Source organism: Platalea leucorodia (genome assembly GCF_965183815.1).
Source record: "Platalea leucorodia genome assembly, chromosome: 1".
Classification (NCBI taxonomy): Eukaryota; Metazoa; Chordata; class Aves; order Pelecaniformes; family Threskiornithidae; genus Platalea; species Platalea leucorodia.
The window spans coordinates 65,690,331-65,712,541 of NC_138823.1; the positions used below are offsets into that span (position 1 = coordinate 65,690,331).

Genomic DNA, 22,211 nt, shown 5'->3' on the forward strand with positions numbered 1-22,211 from the left:
TTAACACTAAGAACAAAGTAAATACTTACACATTTACTAATGCATTAAGCAGACTGCAAAGTCTAGTATCATCCAAAGTAAAAAGAACGAAGATAAATTGCTGGGTTCATTGAATAGTTCTTACGTACCTCACAAAACTATAAAAAAAAAAAATGCAGATCCATTAAATACAAGAGAAAGACATCTGACAAATGAGATGGAGCATGTTATTGCTTTGAGTAAAACGTGAGGGTTTTGTAAATATTTTCAGCATTATTTAGGTCAAACAGACCAACTATTTTTCAAAGCATCCAATTCATTTCACAGTATCTCATTATTTATTAAATAATCACTGTAGCTTGGCATACTTAGAAATCAAGAGAAGAACAATATTTTGAAAGAAGTATCACAGCATAGGAAGCCATCTTGTTGTCTTTTGCATATTTCCCCATTTCAAAGCATCTTGGTGTCATGGTAGACATTTGATGAAATAATTGCTTTCCAGATCTCTGTTTCTAATTTTGTAATTCAAATACCCAAATTTACTGAAAGTAAGGCAAAGTTAGATGCCAACTCAAAAAAAACCCATAGTAATTGCTGTATTACAGGACATGTATTGGACAACCAAGAGTCACGATTGCTACAGTTTTCCAACAGTCTCTCTAACACCACTATACATAAAATAGCCGTCTGGAGAACTGGTCTGTCAGTTCAGGAGCAAGTACAGTGTTTGTGCAGCAAATTTGACATCACAGGTTCAAAGCAGCTGCCTAAAATGATGTTGTTCTTTGGTACTGTATTTTTGGCAAAAGAAATACAGCAAACAGCCTGAAGTTACAAGTAATGAATTTTAGAAAGACCTTTAATGAGACGTTAGCCTCTTTCATTGCAGTTCTATTGCTAGGAGCAAGTAGAGGCAGTTCAGCATTTCCACTGTAGTCTCTGCAAGCCTTCAGCAATTGTCTCCCATACCACACTAGAAGACTGGTGGGAAAACAGTTCTAATTTACAGCTATATTGAACAACAACAACAAAAAAAAAGCTACTTCAGCTTAAAAAAAAAAAAAAAGGTATGACATATGGTTACTGCTGCCTTTAAGAACTGAATCAAGATTGACTAGTTATGTGGAATACATAGTAGCACCCTAACCATACATTTCCCGATTTTAAATCTGTAGCCTTAACATTTCTTGTGACATGATGACTGTCTTACATGCACAAAGGGAAATTTTGATCAAGTATTGCCTATTATAAAGTTTAGGGGTTTGATGTTTTGGGTGTTTGTCAGTCTAGAAGGATGAGTGATGGACAGAAGATATTACTACAGAAATAAGTTCCCCCTTCAAAAATATTTTAGATAAATGAGTATGTTTTTGATTGCAGAATCAAGTATTCTCCATGAACTAATTAGGAAAAAGAAGGAATTAAAAAAAAAGTTGCAGCAATCCATTTCCTTGTAGACCTGTCTTTTACACACTAACTGCAAGACTCACAGCTACCTGACTTGCTCACCACTGCAAACTTGCACCTATTGCATTGGCTGCTACGGTTTGCAGAAATTTTTTCCTCAAAGACCAAAACAGGGGATACGTGGTGCACAGCAGCCCATCGAGCTCTGCATACCTGCTGTATCACACCTGCAGGATTTCACAGTCTTGATCAGAAAGGATCAAAACATTCGGCTAAATACATCTGTTTCGTGCATTTGACTTTGCTGGATCTGCACAATGGAGTTTTCTAGAAGGGAATCCTACAAGACCGGTCACTACAAGACCGCAACTCGGGACTCACACTATTGTTTGTACTGAAACTTTGGGCCACAAAACCATTTTGCAAAATACTGCACAAACACAAAACAAAAACATACGTAGCCAGTTGTCCTCTCTTCCTGCTGTTTTCTCCTTATTCTTTCCAGTATGCTTATGTATTTTCCTAAAGGAGATGGCAAAGAACTAGTAACTGTATGAATTCTAGTTTGTACACCTTTTAGGGATAGCTGCTTATCTGCCACAGCAATGCAAAATACCCACATTCCTCCAGATAAATCACAGAACTATCTGTTTACATCATCTGTCCAATGCAAAGGGCAATAGCTTCATACAGTGTGGGCTCAGGCTGTGAACTGTTATTTTTGGGTGGGGATGGCTAGAGGGAAGTTAGCATTAGCTAGCAACAAGAAGCATCTTTTTTATATATATATAAAAAAAGATGTCTTCTTTTAAGATATGTGTGAATTCTCTTCCGGTACAATGTAGAAAAACAAATAAACAAGATACTATCACAAGGCAAACAGAATACCACATTACGTGCAAAACACACAACAGTGTCAGCAGAGGCTTAGAAAGCAAATACCAACTTTTAATGAACATTTTGATAGTTCTAGTTCTCATCTTTTTTTTCCTGGAAAGGAGATTTTTAAAGCTGTATCTCTACAGACTGACAATCTTTTCCTTTAGAATTCACTTATTTTATGTGTTTCTGTATAGTTTTTTTCTTATGGGTAAAGCCAATGACAGGCTCATTTCGTTCATTTCCACTATGACTGAGAAGCTTTTTATCAGCTATGGATCTGGTGCAAGAAAACATCACACATCTCATTAAATCCAGCGCAGCAAAACCCTGGTTTGGCCACATCTCATAGGACGCTCTTTAAAAGAAGTCAGTAGAAAATGACTACCAACTACAGAACAGTAACGGTGAAAGTGATCTGGTAAACACACTAATGCACTAAAACCCCATGTATTTCATAACATACATATTTCTGAATTGGTCTTGCCACTTCAATTTTCTGCACTTACCTTGGTTGACTTGTCAGCGCTATGTTCTCGTTTTCCTACATGGTTCCCCATGATGGATCACCAGAACTTCAAATTCTGAAAAGATAAAACCAAAACAGCATTTTTCAAACCAATACTTTTGTACTGAAATACAAGTTATATTTTTTTATCTGACACAGAACAAAGAGATACTTCTCATACAATAAGCATTTTTACAGTCCAAGGTAAGACCTGTGAGAGATCCTAAGGAAAAAAAAAAAAAAAAAAAGTGCTTATCTGGTCTATTTTGTAAATCTAAGCAATACCAGAAAGCTTTCCTTCTTCTTAAAAAAAAAGACAAACAGAAGAGGAAAAATAAAGTGTTTATTGTTAAATTTGCACATAAAACAAGACTAAATTAGAAATTAGATAGAGGCCCTGTCTTTCAATATTACATTTATAACACCAAAACAGTGTAATATGTATCAAATGATCTGTAACTACAAAATTCCTTAAAAGATCAATTAAGTTCTTTCAAATTCACATTTGCCATTACATAAACAGCAATTACTGAAAAAAAAGCACCACACTGAACTGCTAAGAATTTGCTGTGGAGGTGAGAATGGATAAGTTCTTTACAGCCCACACTTTCATGACAAGCACATAAGAAAGGAATGCCAACTCCTTCTTTGTTTTTTCTGGCTCATCCTGTCGTATCTCAGCTTTAACAGAGCTTATGTAGGTTAAACCACAACACTCAAATTTCAGCTTTTAGAGTACACTTGCGGTTATACTACATATTTCTTCTCATAGAAGCATGTATTTGTACAGGATCTTACCCACAGCTGCTGCCTTCAGCCAATTTAAATGCATTGCAAGGTAGCATTTAAAGTCCTGAAACTTAAAACTACATGCAAAAGAAGTTTCAAGTGGACTTTTTCCTCTCAGAATTATGAGCTGAACTTTCAGTAATAAGGTTAAATTTCTGGTGCTAACAGCAACACTTCATTACTCTGCAATAAACAGAGGTATATACACCATAAAACCTTAGCATCAGAAATCCTGGCGCAACGCTCTTGCTATCAGAGGGCTAAGTTATTTCATTAAGCATAATCTTATGAAAAGGCTTGGGAGAAAAGACAACTAGACCTTTTCTGTGATAGAAAATGCATGAAGTAAAACAACAGGCTATTAACCAGTTACACTCGGTAGAACATAAAAATATAGTTAAAACCCCAGATACATGCACTGATTTGTGTACCACAAGACTCTAAAGATGACGACTTTGATTACTTCTGACTTTCCATCACAGAAATGTGTACTTTATCAAAAGCAATCTTGTCCTGTATCTCTACTGCAACTTTTGGAGAGACCGATAGATTTATTCCCCCCTCAATGAAAAGTTTTCAAATTAGTGAGGGTCTGCAGTGCTCATTTGACTATCCACTGAATTCCATTCACTCGAAAATCAAAGTCCCACACATTGCTGTATCCGATTAAATAATTCCTCACAAATATCCACTTCTAAGGTCTCACAAAGGAAAAATTAAAAACCATCCAAACTCAGTAAGTGTACTCAAGGTAGAGTTTACTGGCAAATTGGACACCGATTTTTTTTTAAACACCACTATCTATTGCATAAAAGCTTAAAAGAAAAAAACATATCCTTTTAAATTGCGAAATCAGCAAAACCAATTCACATTTTTGTGAGATTATGAAAATTTTCAAGGAAAAATACAAATAAATCCATATGCACCGCGTTTCAGAGCAGAACTACCTCAAACTGGCCTTTCCTCTACAAATTATGAGCAGCAGCTCACCTGTCACATCACCCACTTTGCAAAATAAGGAAACCAGAATGAAATACAAAACTATAGGAAATGTCTACAACAGAATATAAAGACATAGTGTTTGAGTGTTACTCGTCCAGCCGTTTATCGAAAGATTAACTATCAAACTTGATCTGCAACACATATATGTTTAAGTAAACAGATTATGGAGGCAAAGTGACACTTGCAAACCAGAACTCTGATCAGTGTCCCCCTGCCTCCCCTTTGTCTCCCTGGTGTCTTGGGAGTAACGCTCCAGGACAACCACCCTGCACCCATGAAACACTGACCATCGCAGAGTCCCAGTCCTGCAATGCCAAGGTAGAAAAAGATACCAGATACAGACGAGCTGCGCTGTGAAACTAAGACAGATAAATGTTTAAAAGTCATTTGCTGGCCAGTGAAAAGAAAAGCAATAAAAACTTCCACGCTGCCACACCACAGATAACTGAAAACGATAAGGCCAGTTTTCTGCTCAAATGTCTGCACAAAGCAAGCAAACAAAAGGAAAACCAAGCAAACGGAGAAGTGTATGAAATGGCTGATCAATGCACTCCTGGTTCCCGCATGCATAATTCCTTCAGCAAGATGCTAAAAATCACACATGGAAGGGAATAAAAAAAGAAAAAAAGGCTTGGAGAAATGGAAATGCACAACTCTATCCAAAGTTAGGAGTGTGGTCTGAGCGTACACCTACATCTGGGCCAAGCGTTACATTTCTCTACAGAAACAGACTTAAAAGCTGAAAACTAATGTCACTGATTAAGCCTGTAAATCTGCACTTCTCTTTCCTTTATTGTTTTGAATGTGTCAGAGGGACAGCTTGTGGACAGAATTCACATGATCGACCCCTTCTTATTCTCAACTCATATCCAGAAACTAACACTAATACGACTACGTTTTACTTCATCTTTTTCATGCATAAATGAACGCAGATGTTTAAACTCAAGAGAAGTTAGCTATAGGTACCTACTACAAATTCCTTACATAGAGATAAAGCTACGTTTTAGCCAAAGGGACAAAAACAACCAGCTGGATAGCAAGAATATCCTGAAAGTTACAGAATTCTTCATGCTACCTATTAAGTGGTGAAACCTGTAAGTAATCCTTTGGGAAAAAAAGGCTTCCAAAAAATCTGACATGAATTAGGAAAGGAAACATAGTGTCAACTGTTCCGCGAATATCTGATTAGGAAGTGAAAACATACATACACACAAGCTTGTAAACATTAAAATCACTTACAGCAACAAAAAGACCTAGTTTTTCACTTTAGCCTCAAGCCCAAGTCTGTCTCACTTGATTGAAAACTGAGCACATGGGTCATTTTCACTTCAAGGTGCAAGTACATCATGAAGCGTTAAGACTTAAACAGTGACTTTGGTTCTTACTGTCACGAGGAGACCACACTGCAGAGGTTCCTACCTGCGCCAATCTTTATGCAATGAGTTGAGTCACTGACTTCAATGGGATTACTCATTGTACGATCTTTGCAGGAACTTGCAGACAACTATTCAAAAAATCTGAGCTGGAAAAAGATTTGTATTTTCTTTTTAGTCACCTTCATAACATACAGGTTGCCAGACTAGGCAGCCCTGTATATACGAAAGAAGCAGTTTCTTTGACTTATTAACAAATGTCAGTCCACTGATCAACATTCTTGTTTGCAGAGGAATCCATATGTGCTTTAGCACTGATAAAGAGCCACAAGAACAGTCATGAAGCTCCAAAACAATGCAAAACCAGAAATACTGTAGAAATGCCGTAACTTTGAATCCAACGTGAATCACATGTAACAATAAGCTGCAAAAATAGGCCTGTGCATGAGATCGAGCTTACAATTGCAACAGCATCTGCCCGAAACCTTCCAGGTAAAACCCTGCAAGTCTCGTAAATCCTGTGAGACAAAAGATTTTGCACATGAGCTTGAGTCACAAAATGAGAGGGGACACTATGCAGGTCTGCAGCGATCAGAGTACAGCACCAGCTCCTCTATAAAACTCCCCACCAAGACTGTTTCAGTATATTAAAACTGTCCAAGAGGCTCAGGAAATAACAGGCCATGCGAGCAAACTGATTTAATAGGACTCAAAGTTGAAAACATTTCAGCTACCTAACAACTTCTCTCGAGTGAAGTGAGCGAATTACGGCAGTAAGCTGTGAACTGCCGCTGCAGAGTCACCCAGCTGCCTCAGCACCACGCCACCACCACCCACCCAGCTCAGTCAGCTCTGCTGCCGAGACCTGGGCACTTCCCCATCAATGACTGATACAGAAATAACTCCAGCTATCCCAGGCTGCTTCAGGTAATTCCAAAAACAGCCCAGGGATTTCGCCTGGGGAAATAAAATAAAATAAATTTTCTCCTCCCATCAATTTACCTTCTTTCAGAGTCAGTCTAACAGGTAACCCGAGGGAAGCCTAGACCAGGCTGCTTTCCCGCTTTCTTCAGAATAGGAAGCCATATGCCAACTAGCAACAACTACAGAAACACCACTGCCTCACCCCAGGAGAGAAACTTCTCCTTGCTGTCTGCCAAACACAAAATAAAAATAAAAACCAAACAAATACAAAAAGGGATGGAAAAAGTCAGTTCTACACATCACATTCATAAACAATACCTATAAGAACACACGTATGTTGGGATCGTGTAACTTATTTCTCTCCATCTGAACAAAAAATTGATTAAAAATAGGGTTTTAGAAGCATGCATCATATTTTTTTTAGCCCATTCTAGTCTGCCCGTTGAAATTAAATGGATATTTAATTTAGTTAAAAAAGAGGTTAGAGGTTCAGTTAATTTAGTTAAAAAAAAAGAGGTTCTAATCATCTTCCCATACACACACACACTGTCCTATAAAGAGGTTTACATTATGATTTAGAATTTTCCCTGAAAGGCAGAAAGATGCTTCTCTAAACTTTTTGAATATACCAAGAAATGCAATGGTATCACTTTCTGCAGGTTACATTGTTTTAACTGCAAATAGCATTTTCTTACTCACTCATGGGAGCCTGAGAAAAGTTCACCCCTTGTAATCGTAAGACTCTAAAGGGTGTCCTTCCCCTCTAATATCTCACAGAACGTTATAATTTTTGTATAGTCTAAATACAAACAACAACCTTCAGCCCAGGAGCTGGTTTACAGTGACAGGTCACCAACTGTAATTCAGGAGTTACAAGAGGCTATAAGCCAATACACCTGGAGCACCTTTATTGAACATTAATGGTTACTTCGTATTAAAATACATGAACTACCAAATGTAAATCACAGGATCCTTGAAGAGTAATTTAGTTATGTAAAATAAGGGTTCAACCTTACCTCTTCCCACACACTTAATTATGACTCAACAGAACTACACATAATAATAAAGGTATGCAAGTACTTACATATTTACAAGTACCAGAACATAATTATTACCTTGTCTAGGAATAGGTATTCACCACAGACTGATGTTCTTGGATAATTGTGCGGAGCTACAATGCTAGATACGTTTACCAAGTGCTCCTGGCCTTACTCACACATGGGAAGGGTAACCATAGAATACAAAAATATTTGAGGAATTTACTTAAAACTTCCTGCTAAATTAATGATTATTCTTATCCAAGTAAATATTTCATTTTACGACTATATCCAGATCTTAAAATAAAAAGTGTAATTACTTTTAGGAAACGTGCAAGTTCTCTCTAATTTTGGTAGCCCTCTAATGTAGACTCTTAATTACAAACTTACCCAGCAAAATGACATGCAAAAGATTTTTTTTTTTTTCCCTAGTGTCAGGTCCAGGTTACGTAGCTTCCTGGGAAGCAAGCTGACACATTGCCCAGCACTGGCTGCCAGCTAGATGAAATCTTTGAGTGGGTTTTTTTTAGGCTCTCGGTGTGATATACATCTTTGGAAGGAAGCGCTTCACTTTAGCCTTCTCTGAAAACAGACCAAGACACTGGGTACACCTCATCTGTTTCTTCAGAATTCCCTCATTGTGGTAACCTGCTACTCCAATGCACCAAGAAAGAAAACCTCCGGCGGGCACGGGTAAGTGACCTGCAGCTAATTCCATCAGCAGCCACAGTCAGGTGCTTCGGAGACAGATGTGAGCAATCACGTAACAAAAGTAACCTGCCTCACGGGCAAACTCCTTCCTAGGAATCCTGCCCTCTTAATTCAAGTGTTAAATTATTTCATAAAATATAGTGCCTTATATCCCTTACAAGTTTCGTTATTGAGTGCAGATTTAATTTTTCATTACCTGTGAAAGTGTGAAATCCTTACTAGACCAAACCTTATTTCACTTTTGACTTCCGCAATGATATTTCTCTGAAGAACCCTTCGTGAAAGAAAAATACATTATTCCAGACACATTTCCATTGTGAATGATCAAAACCAAGATTTCAGTGGTGACCGTAACATTTAAATCAGAGAAGTCACCACGAGTTTAGTACCAACAGGTGTATTTAATCATGCTTGTACAGTGCCTTGCGTATCGGAGTCCTGCCCTTCCTGGCCTATCTAGACATTACGACAATCTCCATGTTTACAGGCAACTGTACATGCCTTAGCAAGGATCCTAGACCTAGAAAACCACTCCTCTGAGAGATGGGCCAAGTTCCGAAACACTATTTATCTGAGAAAGTACTCCCCAGTGCTAACACAGTTGCTCAATAATTTACATACACCTCATATATCACTGCAAAGGACAACAAAATTATTTAATTTTCACTACAATTTTATGCAAACAGTATGACACAGGAGAAAGGCTACAACACTGAGATAGGATATATCCTGCGAAAGAATGCTGTTGCAAGCTATTTCCTAAAATTGCCATGGGGTAAGCACAGCAGACAGGACCCAAGGTTTTTTTAAGATCTTTTCTGACTGCTTTGTTTACAATTTTCCTCTTTCTATGGCCAACAAGAAGAATATTGCATATTATTTTTTGTAAAAGCATGTGATTTTCAGGAATCTCACCTCAGCACAGCTAAGGATAGTCCAAACTTGATTACACACAACAGTCTGTAAAAACAATTATAATGAAATTGCTAAACCACAAACATTTATTTTAGGTAGCTTAGGTTTCTCTCGCTTTTCTCTTCTTTCTTTCTTCAACCCACTCCACTCTCCTTTCTGGAACACCATCAGCCTCATCCCCCCCATTAAGAAAAAGAAAAGATACAATTTTAAAACAAATTTCTCAACAGGGCTTTTCTGCTTCTCTTCATGAACAGAAAAATGCTAACCCAACATCACTTAGCACGCACTGGTATCTATACTCCCTTATACAAACACAAATAGTCAACGATTATAATCAAATGGCATTAGCCACATGCTTATTGTTTGTCTTCAAAACACTAAGACTAGTGGAGCACTGTGACCCCTATGTCAATCCACCTGCAGGGTCATAAGTTTCCTTAATCACCTCCACTTTAAAAGAGAGGCCAGTGCATTTGATGGGGGAGCGAGGTACCACACCAAAGACCTGGGGCAAGGTACAGCACGTCCAAGCACCCAACCACGCCATTTCTTCTGCCTGCTGCACTTCTACCACAGCACCTACACCTCAGGGGCTCAACAAAACGTAGATTTCCTTCTGTGTCCTCCATGCCTTTGCCGAGATACTTGTGCCTTACAGCTATTCCCAGTCTAGGGAACAGAGAGGACCACACATATGTCTGACATACAGATCCCTTGACCCTATATAAAAAAGGAAATGTTGCCCTCCTATGAAATGAAGACTGATTTGTCTATTTTTATTTCAGTCATTAATATCAACAGGTTCACTTAATTTGCTACATACTGTCTTTTACACACAACACCGCAGCAAAACAGGCTGGTTTTTTTTTCCCCCCCCATACAGGAGGATCATTTAGATCTGCATGGCATACAAACCTAGGAGCAAAGACCAATTTTTCCCAACCCTCTGAAAAGAATCAGACATGTAATCATTGGTGATTTTTTCCAGCACCTGTGTGCTCCAGAGACAAAACAATTTGACATTGCAGTAAAATAAAATCTCTGATTAAAAAACAAACAAACAAAAAACCAAAAACCAGGACAGAGAAAAATATAGAGAGGATGGCTAAGAACAGAGACATGTCACAACCTCATTCCATATATTGTAAAGAAATACAGTAGGCTCCCAAGACCACCTACTTTCCACTATCATTGATTCTGAAGTACTGTATTTCCTTTAGGAGCAGACCTCCACAGCTGTAGACTTCACCTCTTGGCCTCAATGAGACAACAACTGAAAGGTACACACTTGTCCTAAATGCTGAAACATTTTTTAAAAAGATAAACCAGTACACAAGAATATATAAGTGCAGTATTAACCAGGAAAAAGAAAAAAAAATGAAATTAAAATACAAATCATAGAGAATTTCAGACCAAAGTAATAATCTTACCAGGACCAGAGGGGAAAAAGCACAGAGCAGACAAGTATCATTATTTGTTACTTGGAGACTTCAGGTTTCGAGTTTAAGGTACACTGAAATCAGACAACACCTACATCTGTTTTCACATAAAAATGAAAAGATACCGTGAGAATACAAACAAGATATATTTGAAGACTTACATTTTTTCCCCCCGTTCTCTGCTTAGAAAAACAAGTCCTCCCAAATGGTGAACAGTATATTCTCCCTTTTAAAGTGAGGTAGGTCACCTAAGCTTCCCAGTCAACACAGCCACTTTGATGATTAGCGTTTCATTAACACACTGTAGAGACTGATGACAAAATGCACACCTGCAATTCTAAACGCACAGGAACCAAAGGCACTGTCTGCTGGCTCTTATCTTCTCGTATTCAACAGACTGACAGATGGGACAAGAAGATGATTCACCCTCTCCAGACACCGTTAACTTTGCTGTGAGAAAACACTGAACCACTATATCATTCTCAATTAAATAACTGAAAAAAAAGAGGAAAAAGCCTCTCTCTCTCTGCCCGACCTTTCTCTCCCTCTGTTCTGACTTCATATACAATCTATCTATACTGTAAACATATCAACCAAGAGATGGGTTTCCTGTAAATGCTCCTCTGTTACATTTGGCATAAATATTGGTATTACAAAAGGGTCTGACTTTCACCATACTCCAAGTTGACTCCCTCTTGTCAACTGCTTGATCTACTGCTGTAAAGTCATGTCCCTCCCCTCCCATAAACATGCTGCCAAAGAGGCACAAAACCCAGTCTTTCTTTTCTGACATGAAAAAAATGCATCCTTAACTACATGCGATTTCTCACTTTTTGTGCATTATGTTTCTCACTTCTTTTTGCCTTCTCTTTTACCAGCTTGATTTCCTGAGGGTTCATGCATGAGACTGTGCTCTGAAAGTAAATTTTTAAGCAGTTTGATGGAGACTTAGTCCTCAATATTTTCATTTGTGAGTGTTCTTAAGACACGTAACAAGGTTCACGTGACAGCCTCTGAACAGGTTACAAATATCCGCAGTCCACTAGCGCAAACTCAAACAACACTGTTCTCCAGCTTGAAACGGTTTGCTATGCAAGCTGCAAGTGACACCTCATGATGCTTAAGTAAGGATTTGTAAATTCCTCTGCTTGTAAATCAATAAATAAATTTAATAACAAAGTGACTTGCAAAGCTGTAGAGAAACAATTTTTCTGTGCTCATGAATGCCCATCTGGAAACACAGATACTATGACACCAGTTTTGGATTTTCTCTGGCAATGATACAATGGTTTTCTTTCCCTTCTGAAGAGAGAAAGCAAAATTACTTTTTTGCGAAGGACAATTAAATTTATTTATTCATCAGATATACATCTCCTTTTCAAACGGAATTTTAGTCCAGGTATTTTGGGCTTTAGTTGTTTAGGTCAGGGGTTCAGCAGGTTACAGTCACTAAGCTGTGAGTTGTTGAACTTGGAATTTTAAATAAGTAACAGCAGCAACCCTGGCACTGAAATCTGCACAAGAAACCACTTAAGTCTTTACGTCACCCTGGTACAATTATTGTGTGCTTCTTCAAACATGCTTTCAAGTACTCGTGCCTTGTACTTGAACATTGCCTCATTGTATCTAAATCTTAAATTTCATGTACTAATGTTGCTTTCCCAATGTTTATCCAGGCTATGTACAAGGACAGTACAGAAATAGTCATTACTGAATTACTACTGAAGGGAACAATGACAGACCCAGGGAAAAACTTCTATTTAAACATGAGAATGTACGAAATGCACACAAGACAGTTATTTCCCCTTCTTTCATTAAAAAGAAAATCAGATTGCCTATTTCACGTTAAAAGGAAGACAAAAGAACGCGACAGGCCACACACTAGTTTCTTCAGCACAGTTTTCTAATGCAGTTTATTTACATCAAATTCAGCATACAAAAAAATAACAAAATCTTGCAACATGTCAAAATAATGGAATAAGAAAACATATGTTTCAATAAGGAGATAAGCAGTGTATTCACTTTCAAAGGCGATTACCAAAATATACCTCAAATCCACTATGTGATTAAAAGTTAAGTAAGCTTATATATAGTATTCACAGCACCCATCACAAGAATATCTTGTTCTTGAACAAGTTGCACTTGCAAAGTACGGTAACAAACTATTTTAGTTTTATTGTTAACCAGATGTTTTTAAAATAAGAAGAAAATGTTTCAAATATCATCATTAAAATCATGACAGGGTCCACAGCCTTCAACCAAGAGAAGGTCTCATTCCAGACAGTCTGCAAAGACAGCGAGGAAGTTCTTTCCCTAAAGGTCTTGCAATGTAAGTATACAAAACGCATGAGTAGGAGGTAAACCTTTCTCCCATGTTACAGACATAGAACAAAGGTGGAGATGAGATAAGGGCAATACGTGAAAAATTACTTACGGCCCACTTGAGAAGCTTAGGCAGACATTATAAACTTAAATCCAGAGTTGTAATTCTGAAAACCCGTTCTCAGCTACCACATAACGCTAGGGTTTGTAATTGCAACAGACATGTCCTTTCTTATTTTACAAGTGCTTCATAGATGTCAAGTTCTGCCATCAGTCATACAAAATAACACTCCAGCCGTGATGACATGGTCAAACAGCTTCACTTGATTTTACGCCAGAACCCCATCAATATACAATGAGGTATCTCTCTGCCATCCTAGGTCTTAATTCAGCAGACATTCTCAGACACAGAAAATGCTAACCATCAGGCTCAGGCTTATCACAAGACAGAGTGGAAACCACAGTAATATCCCCCTCCCTGACTTTTTTTAAACAGCTATACCAGGAGGTCACCCATACCATTAGATAATAAGCTTGTGATTAGCATACTCACACAGGATGTGGGAAACCAGGGATCGTTTTAGAAGATACTGAGGGGAAAGATCAGTCTGACTTGATCACAGGATAACTGAGTCACCAATGTGATCTGGCAGGGGAAAATTAAAAAAAAAAAGACAGACAAACAGACCTACATTGTGTCATGAGGGGACATTTCCAGACAAGATAGGGAAGAATTAATGTCATCACACAAACCACTAGCATAACCTCAGCTGAATATAAGGTACAATTCTGGTCAGCCATATTTAACAACATGAATTTTTTACTAGAACAGATGCAAGGATGATCAGAGCAATAGGAGCCTATTATACAAGGGAAAGGCTAAAATCCCATGACATGTAAGCCTAAGTAAACCAAAGCTGAATGACAGTGTTAGGAGAAAATACATGCTGCCCATGTTTAAATCTAAGCTGAAAGTCAGAGTGTTTATAAACATCAGAAGAGCAGGGCTCTGGAAGAACCAGAGGAGAGTAGAAAACCTAGCTATGTTCAAGACAGAAAGCAAGAGTATATCAGACTGCGTGAATGGTGGTGTTCTTACTACAGCAGAACAGCAGCCTCAAATGACACAGGTGACTCCTTTTGCCTGAGGATATTCCAATCCACATTTCCAGACAGTATACCAGGAGCATTGCGGGGCAGGGGGGAAGGGAAGAGGGACTACCTTTTGCTGAACCTGTTCATATACTGACAACTGACTTTAAAAAAAAAAAAAAAAGATAAAATAATGAAATCCCCAAACAAAATAAAATCGTAAAACTAGTGATTCCCTGGAAAGGGAGAGCAAAAATGAAACGTGCTAGCTTTTAGCCAGCTGAGTTTCACTGGAGTGTAGGATACTGGACAAATAGACTTTATTCGCCACTCTGAGTTCATTGATGAATTCCTGCTTGCCCATTTTATCCTGTAAGTGATCAGCATAAAGTACAGGAAAACTGTAATTCTGTGTGTACAAAGACACATGTCTACTGAAGAAAGGGACCAGCACTCCTGCCCAACAGCCTCTACTTTTGAAGCCTACTCCTTGGAGTGGGAAATGCAGGTCTGAGCCCTTTGGGGAAGAGACGGAGCTGATCTCCGTTCCAAACACAGCACGGTAGGGTCTACGTGAGTCAGCCCTTCTGTAAGTTTGTCAGCGCCTGCCCTCAAGGAGAGGGTTGTGAGACACACACAAAGCCCAGCCCCTGCCCGCCCCAGCTCTGGCAACAGGAACAGCAACACAACACACTGTGTTTGGACGGATACTGATTTTAAGGGGCCTTCTGCTCGGCTTGCTGGCTACGTCAGATGATAATTTGAGGCATCTAATTCTCAGCATGAGATAGACTAGGTGCTTTATACAAGGCTCTTGAAGTCACTTTAACTCCTATTTCCCATTTGGGAAATTTTTACAAACTTTTCAACTTTCAATGAAACATTTACAAACTGACTGCCCTTTTCATAATATTCCTCCAAAACTATATTCCAAAAGTCCTTAAAATCCCCTCTCCTCCTCGAGTACTCTGCAGTAAACAATTCACCGTGGGAGAGCAATAATAAATAATATTTCTATAGTCTTTGACACTTTATGATCACACACGCACACACATATATATTGCAGAGTTAAAACCTTTCAGAAAATAGATACTGTGCTGCTGGTTTGGCTGAATTCCTTACTTTCCCACCTCAAATAATACCTCTACCTAACCTGTTACTATCAACTCCTAATTCACCTATAGTACTCTCAAGCGCCAACAGCTCACAGCACTAAAAGTGCAGTCAATACCACGAGTTACTTTCTGAAGTACAAACTACATGATGCCCGAATCAAAAGCTGTCATTTAATACTTAAGAGTTATCTATGAGTGAAAACAACAGGTCTTTTATTTAATGTGGCATCTTGCTTAAACCAGCTTTTATTGAGACTACAAGGGATCAATCAGTTTGCAAGCAATGAAATTATAAAACAGTTAAGCTGTCAGTATAACTTTTTTTTACTGGAAATCCAGCTATTCTAAATTAGTAGTTATATTTAGTTTGAAGAGATGTTGCAGCTGGAGCCTTTCACTCCCAAATACATTGCTGATGACCCATGTGCAGCACCAGTCCCTTCTTTATGCCAACACTGCCCAGCTGTGGTCCCTAACATTTAGTCTGTGGTATTTTAAAACCTTACAATAATTCTGGATGACCAAACTTGCCCTTATTAAGCTAATGCTACCGTTTTAATCACTATCTTCTTTTCGTACATCCAGTAAGTCTAATGCATTACCATTTATAAGTATGTATCTATGAATAAATCCATTCTCGGTTTCGTATTTGAGCATCTGCCAAAATTAATGCCAATGTCCAAAACAAAAATACAGTGATGCTAGGAAAAAAAAATATGTTTTGCCCATTTATTATCTTGAAGCACACAATATTCACCCAGAAAAAACCACCCTGATCAAAAACACAGCTCCACCCCCAAACCACAGGCTTCATAGTATCTGGCAAGGATGTTCAAAAACAAAAGCTAAAAGCACTGCAGACTTTGTATGTTTAAAGTTAAGCAAAGTGGAAAGCAATTACCACCACAACTGGTTTTTTGTTTGTTTGTTTAACGTAGCTGCATGTAAACTTTTCATCAGTTTGGATACATCAGAGTTCACTTATAGTCTTAAATTCAATTAGTAATGCACATAAATTTCCCTTATTTTACCAACTATATCACATAAATAGCCAGTCCTAAAGTACTTAAAATTACACTATACATTGGTTGTCTGCTAGAATGGAGAACGTTTGCAGATCATATCACGCATACTCTCTCAAATGCCACATGGGGAAAAGGTATAAGCAGATAATAATGGAATCAGACACACAGCAATGCCAGGCCCAGTGGGACAGGTTGATAAAAGATTGGTATCACAACACAGCAGAAACAAGGGCGCCTAATAATTTTGATACCGATTACCATTTTGCTCATTTGAAGTCATAACGCTCCTGGCAATACCAGTATCATGCTCATCACTTGCTTACCCTTTGCACACTGCAGCCTGCCCCTACCCAAACACAATCCAGAATATATAATTTTTCACAAAGGAGATGGGAGCATAAAAAAACCCCTCTTCCCCCTACCTGCCTGACCTTGTATTATAAACACAGTATTGCAAGCAGTAGGAAATCTTTTCTCTTGGCCAGAAACATGCTATGTATGTCTCATAGCAATGCCACTCAGCATTCTGTTCAGTTTGAACTCTGATTTCTTGCCTCAGTTTCCCCTGAACATCATGTTTATTTTCTCTGTTACATGTGAACAGGTACCACTTTTGTGAGGCTGAAAAGTCACTTGCTTACTTCAGGCTCTTTGTTACAAATTTCTGTTGGGACAGCGATCACGAGGATCTCTCTGAAGAGAAGCTATCTTGTTCTTTACGACAGAGGTTGAAGTGAAATAATTTAAGTGTATCTTTTAGATTCATCTAATGACAGTTTAATTTTCAGGAACTTGAGTGATATCAGACCTCATAAAAATCGGTATTCTGTTTAAAGTCAGACCATTAGATCATAAACCGTTATTGTAAAAATACAGTAAGTCTCTTAAGAGTGGCAATTTTAGTTACAACAAAGATTAAAAATCTGTTCAATAACTTCAAAGCACAGGGTTCCCAACCAAATACAAATAAGAATAAATTTCAAACATTTCTGAATTGCAGCAACCTTTAAATAGAGAATACTTAAAATGCTTAAAACAGTAAATGACAGGCAACTTATTCAACTGACACTACAGGAGGAATTTTTATACAAACAGAATGTAATTATAAGCTGGAACTGAGTCAACATACTCTAAGTCAATGCCTCTCTCAATCAATAAAAAAAAAAATCATCACAAGACGATTCAATACCACAAAAAGACATATGCAGAATAACCTTGTTTAATCTATTTATTATCTATTTAAAATTAGTGCGACAACAAACATTAACATCTTAAAATCTCGCATTCATTTGATCTTACTTACTTGGGTGGTCTTTTCTTATACAAGCAAGCCCGCTGAAGACAATCATATTGTTTTGCATCAGGAACACACTGCAAAACCAGCTTTCATGCTTGTGTGTGCCAGTATTATTACTGTAATGCATGAGTGATTATGAAATGATTTAATTGCTCTCTTTCCAAAGCCCTGATTCTTTCTCTCAGGTTAAAGTACAGAGCTGGCTGATTGTGAAATACCTTTAATCATTTGGCCATCTTCAAATGTAATATTCTACCAGTGTCATATTTGCATGTTAATCTTTTATTTGCAGTGATTAATTTACTAAACTGGACAGAAGGAAAATGTGATTTTACACTTCACAAATAATTAAAGCATAAAAATAGATTCCTAAAATATAAGAGACATAGACATTAGAGATAAAAGTAAGAACTTATGTACGTAAAACGTACTATGGAGGTACTATTTACCTTTCAGCATCTGACTCCTTCCCCTATATGCATTTTTCAGTGTCAGTTCCGAAATCGTCAATATGATTTTGGGGTACATGTAAGATTGAGTTAAAATACTGACAATGATTTGCAATCTATTATAATTTTTTCCTAAAGCATTAAACTCTTACTGCAGTTAAACACTACTGGAAGCATTACAATCATGAGTTAACTACACATGCCATTTCAAACATACTATGAAAGCTGTATTTCTGATTAATTCACTGCTGACAGGATTGTTACTAGAACATTTCTAAACTGTGAAATGTAACTCTTGCATTCAGTTCAGCTACTGGTCCTGGAGAAATATTTCATTAAATATATTTATAGCCTTGCTCCCAAGAGGTTTTTCAGATCCCAAAAAATAACGCAATGAATAAAAATGAATACCTAAACCATAATGTATAGCACTGTACAGGGACAAGTATCATCACATGACAAAATTATTTTGATACATGATGAACTACACAGAGTAATCATTGTTCATCAATAACAGAAAAAGTTGGAAAATTAAACGTCTGAACCAGTAAGGCATGTGGTGCCAATGATAAGATCTGAGAAATACTAAATTCCCCAATAAGTCATTGTGAACTTAGCGCTCAGCACCATACAATCAGGTTAAATTGGTCTGCTTCTTACCACGTGCAAATCAAGCAAGTCTCACTTTTACTGTGGGTCTTACTGCATTTGAGGGTTGCTGGTGTTTTTCAAAGACCACCTAAAAATTATGAGTAATAAGGGAATATCAAAATGGTGATTAGAAGGAAAAAAGCCATCACATGACTGGAAAAGTTTTAAATGCATATTAGCAGCAACAACAACAACAAGAACCACCAAAAAGAAGCCTTAAATGTATATTAGAATGCAAATAAAGATTTTTCACATGCCCCCTCACTGACACCTGCATGTGCATTTCTTGTTATTATCAAGCTAATGTCAAGATTTTGGACCTAAATCAATACAAAAGAGAATCCAAGACAAAGCCCACTAGCTATAAGCAGATCACCAATACAATAATCAAACCAATAGAATTATTAAACTTACTGTCACTTTTGCTGCCACCTTCCTTTCTTGCAAATTCCTCAAACACACACAGGGTGCAAGAATCCCTCTAGCAGCGACATCCTGTTCCTAACAAGCTTGTTCCCCCAGGTCACATGAAGTCCCAACTCATTCATCACCACATTCCCAAGATGCAGGTGCTCCATCCTGTGACAAGCATGCACTCAATCACCTACAGATGGACAACGGGGCATCCAGAAAAGAAGAGCAGGAAAGGGATTAGGCACAGGTTACCAAGTCTGAAGGATCCCTGAGAAAGAAAGCATCACAGTCCAGCCTACTTTCATTGTTTGTTAGTCTACTCCCACAGTATGTTCATACATATGCCCACCTGGGTGTCATTTCTGGGCATATGAAGGAGAAGGTGGTGACTGGGAATCACCAGCATGAATTTACCACGGTTGAATCATGCCTGACCAATATGATTGCCCTCTGTCATAAAATGACGGGACTTGTAGATGAGATCAGTGGTATCATCTACCTTGATTTTGGCAAGACTCAACAATGTTTCTCACAGCATCTTTGCACCTAACCTGACCTAAGTTACAATCTAGATGGCCAGACTACTGGATGATGAAAAACCCTCTCTCTATCATTAGGCTCGAACAGTAGCTGTTAATGGTTCACAATCTGCCCAAAACCTGGTTACATGTGGATAGGTTAGAGGCCCTGTGCTGTTTAATATCTTTAACAGCAACCTGGCAGAGTGTACAGAACATTCAATAAGTCTGCAAAGAATACCAGACTCGGGGCTGCAGCTGATACGCTGGAGGGTAGAGCTGCCATTCAGAATGACTTAGACGGGGCTGACAGAAATGTCATGAGAGCACAGCCTGAAGACTAACTTACTGGTGAGCAGCTCGGCTGAAAACAACCTGGGGGACCTTGAATGACAGTAGGTGAGACATGAATCAGCAGCCCACCTGGCAGCAACGAGAGCTAACAGCATCCTGGGCTTTGGCACAGAAACACAGCCAGTGGATGGAGGGAAGCAATTGTTCTGCTTCACGCACTATCCATTCCTCTGGTATCTGGACTACTGGGTCTACTTTTGGATCCCCACTATGAAGCATCAGTCAACTGGAGCCAGTTGTGTGAAAGGCCACAAAGACATTTGGCGGCTGGAGCACATGCCCTGCAAGGAGAGGCTGAAGACACTGGGATTGTTCAAGCTGGAAAAAGCTTTGGAGCACCTAACAGTGAATTTCCAATATCTAAAAGTAAATTACTAAAAAAGTGGAGCCAGGCTTTTTACCAAGGTGCATGGTGGGAGAGCAATGTCAACTGAAACCAGGGAAGCTATAAATATTTATTAGAGAAGGGGAAAAATACACTACGAGGATAATCAAGGATTGGAACAGGTGCCTGGAAACATAGCAGAATCTCTGTCCTTGCAGCTTTTCAAGACGCAACTAAACAAAGCCCTGCTTTGCTTGGTCTGAGCTCATGAGTGACCCCTCTTTGGGCAGAAGGATGGACTGGAGACCTCTCCAAGTCTCTTCTAACCTGAATGAGTCTACAAATCTATGTTGGCATTGTGCACATATGTTATGCAGAGCATGCACACTTAGGCACAATGCATCCTGGAAGACAAGAGAAACTTCAGACATACTCGAAACACACTGTACAAATGATCTACGTACATGCAGTAAATTGAATGTCTTCACTATTCTTCGAATTGTAGGCACTTACGCAGATAAAAAAAATGCGTATGCATGTATTTATTTAGTCATGTGACTGACAAGGGCCCCACAGAACATGTCCTTCAACAGCCTCTACAAAGCTACTTGACTCACTGAGCCAGGAAGACTGAACAACCTTAGCCACAATTAACCATCATTCACTTAGTAGCACTGCAGCTATGGGGGGAGGAAGCCCCAAAAACCAAAAGCTAATTACAAGTAAGAAGAGACTATGGGTACAGCACACACTTCGTGGCTGATACAACAGTCCCTAATGGCAGAATAAAAACTGCAGTTAAGAATTCTGGTAAAAGGGGGGTATATATATGGGAGGCTAGATATGGGGGGTTAGATATCCACAATGAGGTGTTCCCAAGCTGTCAAGGGGTAACTGATTATGCCAGGTGGGATCAAGGCATTCTTGTTCCCCAGCTCAACCATGCAAGAGTGCTTGGTACGACCAAGGGGCGCCTGATCACCAGACTCATTGCTCAGAGGCCAAGCCCTGCAGGGGTCCCCGTGGTGGTAAGGTGGTCCAGAGGAAAGGGGGAGGGGGAATGCACCACCACAATAAGATGCTACTCAGCATTGTACCAGATAACTCCATTAAATCAAGGAGCATACTTTTGTTTTTGCTACATGCAGTTTTTGGCCTCACTAAGGCCTAATATTTGGACAAAATATTATTCACAGAGATGAAATGTACAAACCACTTACAATAAAAGGCCAACTAGAAGTAACGAAAGCTATTTTGCAACCTTTCTCATGCTTTCCAGGGGCACAAAGAATTATTACTTGTGGCTACAATTCCAGCCTTTAGTTGGAACCAAATTTCTTCCTATAGTGCTTTCATTAATAAAGAAGGTTGCGGCATTCAGGAGTTAGAATTAAGGAGAAAACAAAACAAAACAACAAAAAAAAACCAAACCCAATAACCACAGCACATACAAAGCTTTTTACCACAGGAGGAGAAGAACAGAATATTTCGCAACCCAACTCTACAAGTCAGCCAAAATTTGAGATGAACTTTTCAACATCAACAGTCCTGAATTCAGTTGAAAAGCACCCACTAAAATTTCCATTAAAACAACAACTTTTCCCTGTGAACCTACCATGGGTTCTTTCCCATTTCACAAGAACATCTTTCTGAAAAATAAAAACAAAGCCAGATTATTGC

At 38.6% G+C, this 22,211-nt stretch overlaps 1 protein-coding gene across 5 annotated transcripts in view; it reads right to left on the reverse strand.

Moving 5' to 3' along the window:
- MBP (myelin basic protein) overlaps positions 1 to 22,211 on the reverse strand; it is a 123,765-nt gene that overhangs the window by 91,702 nt on the left and 9,852 nt on the right. For all 5 annotated transcript variants that reach the window (XM_082313594.1, XM_082313595.1, XM_082313596.1 and 2 more), the window contains exon 2: positions 2,778 to 2,852. In XM_082313594.1, coding sequence (XP_082169720.1) covers positions 2,778 to 2,828 — 51 coding nt within the window. In that variant the 5' untranslated portion in view covers positions 2,829 to 2,852. The remainder of the gene's footprint in view (positions 1 to 2,777; positions 2,853 to 22,211) is intronic.